The sequence below is a fragment of the Mauremys reevesii genome, linkage group 15 (genome assembly GCF_016161935.1).
Source record: "Mauremys reevesii isolate NIE-2019 linkage group 15, ASM1616193v1, whole genome shotgun sequence".
NCBI lineage: Eukaryota > Metazoa > Chordata > Testudines > Geoemydidae > Mauremys > Mauremys reevesii.
Genome location: NC_052637.1, coordinates 6633799 through 6645944, shown reverse-complemented (window position 1 = coordinate 6645944; position 12146 = coordinate 6633799). Strand labels below are relative to the sequence as shown.

The window sequence follows — 12146 nt, the reverse complement described above, 5'->3', positions numbered from 1 at the left end:
CAGGCCTAGACAATACATCCACCCTACTGCTCTGGCTGATTTCTGGCAGCTTCTAAAACACAGAACACAGTGAGCACCACTACAGGGCTCGCAAACTATTTAAAAGGACACTATCCAATTCCTATACACTGCGCTGACAGACCATATACGTCACAAATCAGGTTCTTCAGCCACGAAGGAGTCCTGAATCCTAGACTCTCCGATTTAGACGTAACAATCCACAAGTCATTCATGCTGCACTAGGCACCTCTGACTAGGGCTCAGAGCTAGACCTCATCTCACAGTGAGGATATTTGCTGGTTTCTTCATTCTGTGCCTTAAGTGAACCCCTTATATTGTCCCACCCACCCCTGGGGCTGGCTCCACAGCTACTTGGGCATTTTGGTTCCCCCCTGCTGTGGTTTCCATCCTGTTAATTTAACCAGCTCTCTCTGTCTCTCCTAATGTTGAGTCTTTGCACCAAGACCTCCACATTCTGTGCAGTTCCACAGTGACCAGTTCTCTGTTTCCTGCACTTTTCTATCTGCCTTCTGATCCCTGACATTACCTTTAAAGCCATTGCCTGCATAGTAATGATCTGTTTTCATATCTTTACACCTTGTCAGCCTTTACACCACCCCTACTGCAGATGAAGAGGCCCCTGGGCTGGAGCAGCACGAAAAGGCCTTGGTGTATCAGAGAACCAGGCCCCAGGGTGCCTATGAGAAGTTAGAGCTTTATTCAGAGATAATAGGGACAGCGTATAACACTCACATGTGAACTCTGTGTGACAGATATTGCAGCCACGTGCGGCATTTTGGGGACTATCAAATTCACTTTATGAATGTTCTGTTTATTTGTGTCCCCTTTATCAATGGTACATGTTATATGTATATTTGTGGGCTCGGGATTGTAATCTATGCCATGGGGGAGGGTTACCCCATCTCCTTCAAAATTTGCAAACCATGGGGGTTAATTACTTGAGGGACAGGTAACAGCTCCAGAGAAGTACCACCCCTAGGGAGAGTTGCATAAACTGAGTTATACCAGGTCCCAGAAGCCCAAGAGAACAAAGATGTTTGGTATAAAAGCTGGATTTGAACTGACCAGAGGCCCGAGATCTTGGGCTGCAAAGTGACAGGACCTGTTAACCAAGAGGACAAACCCTTAGAGAAAGGTTTGAAAGACTTTGGAATCTACCAGAGAGTCCCATGTGCCAGATGAGAATTTTTTGGGACAAGTGTAACATGTTCAGACCTTTGATTGGTTTATGCTCCGTCAAGCTTTTGTCTTTAAATGGTCTTTCACTTCTAACGCAGGGTGCTCTATTACTCTGTATCTTACTGCTGAATTAATGCCAAACCCCAGCCCCTTGCCAATTTAATTTCCTTTTTTCATTGTATATTTCACAGCAAAATTCACAGTGACTGGACCTGACCATCCAATCACTGCCTCTCTAGGTGGGGAGGCCTTCCTGCCCTGCCACCTCTCCCCCAGGATGAGTGCTGAGAACATGGAGCTGAGATGGTTCCGATCCCAGTTCTCTGCAGCTGTGCACCTGTACCGTGATGGGCAGGATCAGTATGGGGAGCAGATGCTGGAATATCGAGGAAGAACTGAGCTCTTGAAAGACGACATCACCAATGGGAGAGTTTCCCTGAGAATACGCAGTATCCGACCCTCCGATGATGGACGGTATAAGTGTTTTTTTCAGTCCAATGTCTCTTATGAAGATGCTATATTGGAAGTGCAGGTGGCAGGTCAGTACCTTGTTCTGACGTTTTAACGTCTTCAACAGGGTAATAAGTAGAGTCAGAAGGTTCATTGTGAGATTACACAATTTTTTTCATTATAGTGGGTCAGCAGCTCTGCTCTGGATAAGGTTGATTCTAGTTTGCTGTTTTAATATCTGTTTTTTAATAAGTTCTCTAAAACCCATATTCATATTTCTTGAAAATTGCTGTGACTCATTGGTCTCTGGGGTGGGGTTAGTGGCCCAAATTTGAGAGCATTGGACCAAGGCGTTAATGAGACACACTAACACCCTTAAGCAGTCAAGTGACATTAACATGTTGTGGTTATTACAATTATTTTGTGCACACAAGGGGAAACAATGGCTGATCCTCCCCAAACTGATGCCATCAGCTGGGATTGATCTCGGCTTGTGCCTGGCCCCTTCAGGGTAACAGTGGTTGATACACAAGACCCTGTAGTCCAGAGCCTGGTCTAAGAGTGGGAGAATGAGAAATTCCAATAAGCTCCAAATAATCCCTCCACTGGTCATTACAGCTACACCAAGCATAGTGGATGCAGCTTTAGTGCACGCAACCAATTCCCAGTGGTTATTGCCAGCTCCAAAGGGGCAGAGTTAAGGTTGTTTGGATGTTTACCTTCCCGATGGATTTCCTCATTTTAGAGGTCTGAGTATTGCTGAACTCAGTGTTCTGGAAGTGCATGAGACAGTACAGAGTAAAGGTTGCCTGGAGGTAACTAAGGCTACATCTACACTACAACCCGGATCAACAGAGTGGAGATCGATGCATCGGCAGTCGATTTAGCAGGTCTAGCAAAGACTTGCCAAATCGACTGCAGATCACTCTCCAGTCAACCCATGTACTCTACCCCCTATGAGAAGAGTAAAGTAAGTCAATGGGAGACTGAATAATAATAAATATTATTCATGTAGCTGGAGTTGCATACCTGAAGTTGACTTACTGCGATAGTATAGACCTACCCTAAGTTTTTTGTCAGTGAATGGACATGAGGAAGGATTATGGGAAGGTGGCATTGTTTGTGCTGTGCTCCACTGATTTGAATTGCAGCATGTATCTGCCTGCAGTGCAGCTGCATTCCCTGTTTTCAGTTTAGCTGTACTGACCAGTGGAGAGTGTAGTGGGAACAGGGTCTCAGAGCTGTCACTGTGATATGAAAGGGCAGAAGATAATATCATCAGACAGCCTGAACTCTGTGCTAGCGAAGGTTTTGTCAGTGAATTTTCTAGTTGTGTTTTTTTTTAACAGAAAGGGAAATGTTTGTTGTAGAAGCTAGTGGCCATTTAGGTGATTGTAGTTCTCACCTAGGTTTGCAGTTGCTACACGACAGGGCCTAGGTAATAACCAAAAGCATAGTATGGTGCTTTTCCATTAGTAGACCTGAAAGAACTTTACATCATTATCCCCATTTTACAGATGGGAAACTGAGGCACAGAGGAGAGAAGTGAGTTGCCCAGGGTCACCCAGCAGCTCAGTGGCAGAGCGAGGAATAGTCCCAGTCCTGGGAACTCTCTGTTAGGCCACTCAGTTGCTCCGTGGTTGCTCACTGCCCCTCCCCCCTGTATGTTCTGTGACAGTGCAGTGGGGATAATGGTCGCGCTTTGCAGTGTTTGCAGTGGGTAGCTGGTAACAGGGCTGGTGAGAGAAATCTCATCCCAGGTCCCTGCCCCAACACCTGGACAGTTTTATTACACAGCAGCTACTTTAAGGATTTGAGAGGAGACTCATGTGTCTGTCTCCTTCTCCACCATCCCTCACAACATGTAGCTCCCCTCTGCCCTGCGTTTCTGGGTGCCCACATCACAGGCAGCAGCTGACTGGTGGGCCAGACACTCCCTCGGTTATGTAGCCTGAGCTACACACTGAGCTGGGCTCCTCACCCCAACTACCAGACCTAGCTGGGCCCCCTGCCCCTGGTCCAGCCAGACTTCCCCAGGACCCCAGCCATGTTGCAGGCCCACCCAGTCCAACTCTCCTTCCTCCCCCCCACACACACTCTGGCAACCCCACACACGGGTGATATGTATTATAACTATTCATTTCCTGTGCTTCAGGCATTTACATTTTCACCACATTCAGCCCCCACTCCCCCATGATCACAGATTACATGAGGGGGTTAGACACCCCAAGAGTGACAGGGTCTCCCAGATCCCAGGACATATAGTGGGAAGAAAAAGGAATTCAGAACCCTGCAAAAGAGTAGGGCTCCCCAGATCAGGAAAGCGGAGAATTTGGGGCTGACAGGACTCCCTGCCCCTAAACCCACAACTTTTACTGTCACCCCTCACAATATCAAATCCTTCCCATCCCGCTCCTTTCTCTTACCTGAGGAGGCTCCAACCCTTTTTTCCTCCCCTTCCACCCATTCCAATTTATCCCACGCCCCATAATACCCACATTCCTTGCTGCAGACCCAACCCCTGTTCCCATCTCTTCCTCCATCCCCATCACCCCTCCCAGTGAGTGTTTGCAGGTATAATTTATTTTCTTTTCAAATATAGTTTCAGCACGTTCTGAATTATCTCCTGGATACCGATTACAGCTCAAAAAGGAAAAACAAAATCAAAACAACAAAAAAATCCACCCACCTTGAAATAGGCCTTGTCTACACTGCCAACTTTTGTTGACAAAAGTTACACTGATAGTCAAAAAGCGCTATAATAATGTAGCCCTTCTGCCCGCTGGAGTGGGCAGCAAGAAGGGCTGGGTTCAATATCCAGGGGGCTCCTTTTCAACAATATAAACAAAACCGCTTCAGCCCCCACCTAGTAAGGTGGGAAAATTTCACTCTACCCTCTGGGCACTTCTAAGAGGCAATTCTTCCCCTCTCGCAAGCACAGAGTCTGAGCTAGAAATAGTTTCTTTAATAAAAGTAACCTAGCATTAATCTGAGAAAACAGCACAAGTGATATTCATAAACACAAAAGCATCAGCAAGACACCCTCCGCAGAGTGTGCTGGGCAGTGTCCTTTGCTTCAGGTTCTTGAGTCCAACAACCAAGTTCTTGTAGTGTGCCCCTCGTTTAACCACCACTTACAGTTGTTGTGCCTGGTCAGCACAGACCCAGAGTTCATAGGTACATCTGTGTGCATTCTGCTCCTGCCATGAGCAGAGTGGTGGTGGGGGAAATGCAACCGCGGGCCACCTGGCTGCCTGCCTGCTGGTCTCACTGGCCGCCTGCTTACTGCTCCCATTGGCCGCCCCTGCGGACCACCTGCCCACTGCTTCTTTTGGCCAACTGTTCCCTGCTCCCACCTGCCCACTACTCCTGCCAGCTGCCTGCTTGCTGCTCCCACTGGCTGCCTGCTCGCTGCTCCTGCTTGCCACCCCCACTGGGTCGCTGCTCCCACCGGCCGGATTAAGATCATTCAGATTAAGATAATTTTATTTCAGTTTAGCTCATCAGTAAAAGTGTGATCTGGGGCAGAAGGCAATACCTTAACCCTGCATTTATTTGTTATCTAATGTCTGTATTTTGTGGGTGTGTTTCCTGGCTCTGAGGAGTCCAGTTTTCTGCTGCCAACTTCTGTGCTCTGGAAGGGTACAAGGCACAGCCGAGGCAACCTGAACTCCCCAGTAACAAAGTGTTTTGGTAGTGAATTAATTTAATGTTTGTCTATACCAGGGACGGGCAAACTTTTTGGCCTGAGGGCAGCATCGGGTTTCAGAAATTGTATGGAGGACCAGTTAGGGAAGGCTGTGTTATATCTTTGGGGCAGCCGGTGTAGGAAGCAATCACTTGAGGCCAGAGAGCAGGCAGCTAACCAAAACCTCCATTTTATTTACAGATATACAGAGAGCTCACTCAGACGGTTGAAACTGGATGAGCTATCCCTTAATAGTCTAACTCAGTTGCCATAGTAACAAAACCCATGACAACCAAATACACAACATATTCCTCCCCCCCTAATAAGAACATCCCCTAAATAAAACACACACTAAACTAGAGAAGGAGGGTATACTGCCTCCATTCCCGGCTAAACCCTGGGGATTATTTTGCCCCATAACCATGGGTTCGCCCTAACTAAAGATCCAGCCGATGAGGAGGCCTTCTGTCTCTAGGTGGATTACGGCGAACTTCTGGTGTTGTTGCACCTGAAAGTACTAGGGGCTCAGGGTCCGCAGCACGAATAGGTGAGGAGGTGGTATCAGCTCGTGCTGGGCAAAGGGGTATCTCAGCTGCCGGCAGTAATGGAGGAGAACAGTCAGGAACAGGTGACTCATGATTCGGTGTCACACCAGGAGGGGTGAAGTCAGACCCCTCAACTGCAGATGCGTCCTGAAGACTGGCATGACCTGGCAACAGCTGATCTACATGTCGCCGCCAGGTAAGATTCTCTGCAGTCCGGACTGTATAGGAAACAGGTCCTGTTTGAGTGATGACTGTGGCCGGGAGCCATTTAGCTCTGGAAGTATAATTCCGAGCCAAAACTGGCTGTCCTGGGCTAAAGGTTCGGTCTTTTGCTCTGGGTGCCCGTCTGATGACTTGATATTGCTGCTGACGTTGCACAGTTTGTCTGGGTTCAGAAGGTTTCAGCAGATCAAAGCAAGTGCGCAGCTGTCGTCCCATCATTAGAAAGGCTGGGGAAGCCTGGGTCGTAGCATGAGGTGTGTTTCTATAGGAAAGTAAGAAGGTATCCAGACGCTTTTGAATGGAGTGTTGTCCCCTTGCTGATTTCAAAGCGTTTTTCATTGTCTGCACAAATCTTTCAGCTAATCCGTTGGCGGACGGATGATATGGTGCTGACGTGATGTGGTGTATCCCATTTGCCTTCATAAAATTTTGAAACTCCTGAGAGACGAACTGCGGTCCGTTGTCGCTCACAAGTTGTTCTGGCAGACCAAAACGACTAAAGAGTCCTCATAGTTTTTGGATAGTACTCTCTGCAGTAGTGGACTGCATTATAGAGACTTCTGGCCATTTAGAATGGGCATCTACTGCCACCAAGAACATGCTTCCTTCAAGGGGGCCAGCAAAGTCAACATGAATACGTTGCCACGGGTTTTCAGGCCAGTCCCATGGGTGTAGGGGTGCCCACTGGGCAGGGCCGGCTTTAGGAAGTGCGGGGCCCAATTCGAACATTTTTGGCGGGGCCCCGGCAGGGATGACTAAAAAAAAAAAACATGTAAAAAAAAGCCTTTCATTTCTTAGCAACCGGTTCCCTGTAAAAAGTTCTGCTTTAAGGGATGTGCCACAGTATGTATTTTTGTACCAATAGGGTTACCATACGTCCGTATTTTAAAAAATTCCTCCCGGATGGCGATTTAAGAACCAAAAAGCTGGACATGTCTGGGAAAATACAGATGTACGTTAACCAGACCTAAAGTTCTTTTTTAAAAAGATGAGCCTGAACTAGAACTGAGCTCCGTTTCATGTGTGTGGATCCCCGCCACTCCCTGGGGGTGTGCTAGGGTGTCCAGATGTCCAGATTTTATAGGGACAGTCCCGATTTGGGGTTCTTTTTCTTATATAGGCTCCTGTTACCCCCCACCCCTGTTCCAATTTTTCACATTTGCTCTCTGGACACCCTAGGGTGTGCCCATGTGTGGGTCCCAGCTGCTCCCTGCCCCCCCTCATTGAAGCAGGGTTACTGCCCTGGGAACTGCAGGGCAGCAGTGGACATGGGGCTGGCTGGAGGCAGGGCAGGGGCTGACTGGAGGTAGGGTCTGGCTGCAAGCAGGGCAAGGGGTGTGGGGCTGGCTGGAGGCAGGGGTGTGTGGGGTGGGCTGACTGGCTTCAGGTAGGGCTGCAGGGGTGTGTGGCAAGGGTTGGCAGCGCTGGACACAGAGGAGTGCGGGACTGGCTGGCTTCAGGCAGGGGCGTGCGGCAGGGGTTGTCTGGAGACAGGGCAGGAGGTGCGGGGCTGGTGCGGGCAGGGGCTGGCTGCAGGCAGGGCAGGAGTGCGGCGCTGGGTGCAGGCAGGGGTGCGGTACAGGGGTACCGCCCACCCTGTACGGTAAGTGCCTCCTCCTCCCTCCCCACCAGGGTAGCAGCAGCAGCAGCCGGGGTTCGGGGCTATTTAAAGGGCCTGGGGCTCCCCTGCTTCTACAGCCCCGGCCCTTTAAATAGCCACGGGAGCCTTGGCAAAGCAGTGGGGTTCCAGGGGCTATTTAAAGGGCTGGGGCAGTAGAAGCAAGGGGAGCCCCAGACTTTTTAAATAGCCCCAACAGCTATAGCAGTGGGGCTATGGTGGCAATTTAAAGGGCCTGAGGCTCCAGTCCTGCTGGGAGCCCCAGGCCCTTTAAATTGCCCCTGGAAGCTGGGCCACCCCGGTACAGCGCACTGTCAGGGCTTGTGTGCGGGGCCCTCTTAGGCGCGGGGCCCGATTCGGGGGAATTGGTTGAATTGGCCTAAAGCCGGCCCTGCCACTGGGGTGCATTTCTGACACCCTGACATGACATACAAGCTTTTGCCTTCTCTTCAATAGCACTGTCCAATCTAGGCCACCAAAAATAGCTTCGTGCAATTTCCTTCATGCGCACTATTCCACAGTGACCGGAATGTAGCTGTTCTAACATCTGTGATCTCAGGGGTGGTGGAATTATGACACGCCTCCCCCACAACAAACAACCAGATTGGACCGATAACTCCGTCCGCCTGGACATGTAGGGAACAAGGTCGGGTGAGACCGGAGAGGTTTGTCGAGATTTTCCATGCATCACCAGGTCCACAACTTGGGATAATACTGGGTCTATGCGGGTTGCCTTCTTTATCTGAGTAGCAGTGATGGGTGTATTCTCTACCTGTTCAAAGTAGAAGATTTCCTTTTGGGCACTATCTTGATGTTTGACCGGTAAAGGCAACCTTGAGAGGCCATCTGCATTGCCGTGCAGAGTGGATTTCCGATATTTGATTTCATATGTGTGTGCAGAAAGTATCAATGCCCAACGTTGCATACGACTAGCAGCTAATGGGGGAATGCCTGTGTAGGGTCCAAAAATTGATGTCAGAGGTCGATGGTCTGTAAGAAGAGCAAACTTTCGCCCAAACAGGTACTGATGAAACTTCCTAATTCCAAAAACAATTCCTAATGCCTCACGTTCGATTTGGGCGTAGTTAGTTTCTGCTTTGCTTAGAGTGCGTGAAGCAAAAGCAATAGGTCTTTCTTCTCCCGAAGGCATAATGTGTGACACGACCGCTCCCACTCCATAAGGGGAAGCATCGCAGGCCAATTGCAGGGGTAAGGATGGATCAAAGTGCGTTAGAACTTCAGAATTTAACAATGCATCCTTAGCTTTGTTAAATGCAACATCACAGGCTTCAGTCCACTTCCAGGCCTTGTTCTGCCCAAGGAGCTCATGAAGTGGTTTTAGCAGTGTGGCTAACTGTGAGATGAACTTTCCATAATAGTTCAGTAGTCCTAGAAACGAGCGCAGCTGGCTTACATTTCGAGGTGGGGGAGCCTCCACAATAGCTTTAACTTTTGCAGGGGCCTTATGAAGACCTGCAGAATCGATGATGTGTCCCAAATATTCAACAGAGGGCTTGAAGAATTCACACTTGTCTTTGCGAACTCGTAGGCCATACTCTTCCAGTCTTTGTAGGGTAGCCTCTAAATTCTTTAAGTGATCCTCTTCATTTCTTCCAGTGACCAGGATATCATCCAGATAGCACTGAACTCCTGACAAGCCACACAAGATCTGGTCCATAGCCCTCTGGAACAGGGCGGGAGCCGATGTGATTCCGAAGGGTAGGCGACAGTATCGATAAAGCCCCTTATGAGTCACAATAGTCAACAGCTCTTGGGACTTTTCATCGACGTGCATCTGTAAATATGCTTGACTCAGATCAATCTTACTGAACTTTTGTCCCCCAGCCAGGCCTGCGAAGAGGTCATCGATGCGGGGAAGCGGGTATTGCTCTGCACACAACGCTGGGTTGGCAGTGACTTTAAAATCACCGCAAATCCAGAGAGAGCCATCTTTCTTCACTATTGGAACGATAGGAGTGGCCCATGAGCTATGGGTAACTGGTATTAGGACTCCATTGGTGACCAGGCGCTCCAGGTCTGCTTCAACTTTTGGCCTGATGGCATATGGCACAGTTCGGGCTTTCAGATATTTTGGTGGACTGCCAGGTTTAATGTTCAATGTCACAGTGATTCCCTTCATACTTCCCAAATCATCTCCAAAAACAGCAGCATGTTTCCTTAGTATAGGGGTAGACTGGTTTCTTCTTTAGTCATCCGGTGCACTTCTGCCCAGTTCAGCTGAATCTTCCCAAGCCAAGACCTACCCATTAAGGCTGGGTAGTCACCTCACCACAAACAGTGGCAATTTAGCCGCCTGTCCATTGAGCTCCACCTTAACATCAATAGTGCCCAACATGGGCACAGCTTCACCTGTATACGTCTTCAGAACAGTTTTTGTTGCCTTAAGCGGAAGATGCTGTAGCTTTTCCTTATACACAGTCTCAGGAACCAGCGAGACAGCTGCACCGGTGTCTAGTTCCATGCGTATAGGTTTGCCCTCCAATAAGGGGGTTACCCAGTATTCATGTGAGCCCGCTGCCAAAGACAAAACATGCAGTGGCACTTCCTCTTGTGAGGAGGTGTCACCTTGATCATCCTGGGTCTGCTCTAGGGTATGCAAGGTTCCTCTTTTTGTCGGCCAGACCACAGGCCTCTTTTTCTTTTGTTTACAGGCATACTCAATGTGTCCCTTTTTGCCACAGTGTCGACACACCAGGTCCTTACACCAGCATTCTGATGCCTGGTGACCCAGCTTACCACAGTGGTAACATTCTTGACTCTGCACCGTTTTGTGGGTCAGTTCTTGTGACACTTTTTGCACCCTAGGGGATACACCGATGTATTGTGCCTCCCTTGTAGCCAGTTCCATGGAGACAGCAATATCAACAGCCTTCTGTAATGTAAGCTTAGCCTCTGTCAGTAGGCGCTTCCATATAGCTTCACTGCAGAGGCCACACACTAACCTGTCACACAGGGCATCATTTAACATCTCCTTAAATGCACAGTGTTCTGCTAGCTTTTTTAAAATGGCTACAAATTGTACAACTGTTTCATCTTCCTTTTGGTCTCTTTTGTGGAACCTATATCTTTCAGCAATTACCAGTGGTTTTGGGGAGAAATGAGACCCCAGGATTTCCACAATGTCACTGTAAGATTTAGTCTCAGGCTTAACAGGGTGTAGTAAGCTGCGTAGCAGAGAGTAGGTTTTAGCCCCTACAACAGTTAAGAATATTGGCACCTTCTTCGCTTCTGTAATGTCATTTGCAGTACCAAAAAGCTCAAAACGCTCAGTATACACATGCCACTGCTCTGTATTCTCATCAAAAGGCTCCAGGGGCCTGGTCAGAATAGCCATGATTTTTAGTTTCACTTTCACAGTCAGTGCAAACAAGCAGCTTTTTTTGTTTGTTTGTTCTTTACCTTAACTTCTACTTCCTTCTGTTACTGGAGCAGCACCGGAGTCTCACCCTCGTCGCCAGTGTTATATCTTTGGGGCAGCCGGTGTAGGAAGCAATCACTTGAGGCCAGAGAGCAGGCAGCTAACCAAAACCTCCATTTTATTTACAGATATACAGAGAGCTCACTCAGCCGGTTGAAACCGGCTGAGCTATCCCTTAATAGTCTAACTCAGTTGCCATAGTAACAAAACCCATGACAACCAAATACACAACAGGCTGTGCCTCCCCAAACAGCCAGGCATGGCCCAGCCCTACCCCCTATCTGACCCCTCCTGCTTCTTGCCCCCTGATGGCCCTTCTGGGACTCCTGCCCCATCCAACCCCCCTGTTCCCTGATGGCCCCCCTGGAACTCCTGCCCTATCCATGCCCCCTGCTCTCTGTCCCCTGACCACCCACAGACCGCCCATCCCTAACTGCTCCCCGCCACTCCATCCAACCCCCCCTCTCCTTCCTAACTGCCCCCGCTGGGATCCCTGCCCCATCCAATACCCCTGTTCCCTGCCCTCTGACCGCCCCGGCCCCTGACCACTACCCCTGAATTCTCCTGCCCTCTATCCAACCTCCCTCCCTCGTTCCCTGCCCCCTTACCGCGCTGCCTGGAGCACCGGTGGCTGGTGGTGCAGATGCACCAGGACAGGCACCGTGCTGCCCAGCTGGAGCCAGCCATGCACCGCGCAGCACAGAGCACTGTGGCTCTGCAACTGCGCTGCCCCAGGAGCTCACAGCCCCTCTGCCCAGAGTATTGTGCCGGTGTAACGACGCAAACAAATCCCGCTCCCGATTCCCTACTTTGGGTGCACTGAGCATGCTCACCCAAACTGAGCATGCCCAGTAACCTTCGCTGTCGCCGCTGCCCTCTCTCTGCCCTCACTTCTACTTACAATTTGCTGCCTTCTCTTTGGGGTGGTTTAAAAGGATCAAGGGGGGCAAATCGCAGTGAGGGGGCTGCCAGGACAGACCTATC

General features: G+C 49.5%; 2 protein-coding genes across 2 annotated transcripts in view; both read left to right on the top strand.

Moving 5' to 3' along the window:
* LOC120383937 (E3 ubiquitin-protein ligase TRIM39-like) overlaps positions 1 to 12146 on the top strand; it is a 961691-nt gene that overhangs the window by 47880 nt on the left and 901665 nt on the right. The window lies entirely within an intron of this gene.
* The window catches only part of LOC120383979 (butyrophilin subfamily 1 member A1-like), a 275840-nt gene that overhangs the window by 240502 nt on the left and 23192 nt on the right, over positions 1 to 12146 (top strand). The window contains exon 3 of the mRNA XM_039502313.1: positions 1392 to 1739. Coding sequence (XP_039358247.1) covers positions 1392 to 1739 — 348 coding nt within the window. The remainder of the gene's footprint in view (positions 1 to 1391; positions 1740 to 12146) is intronic.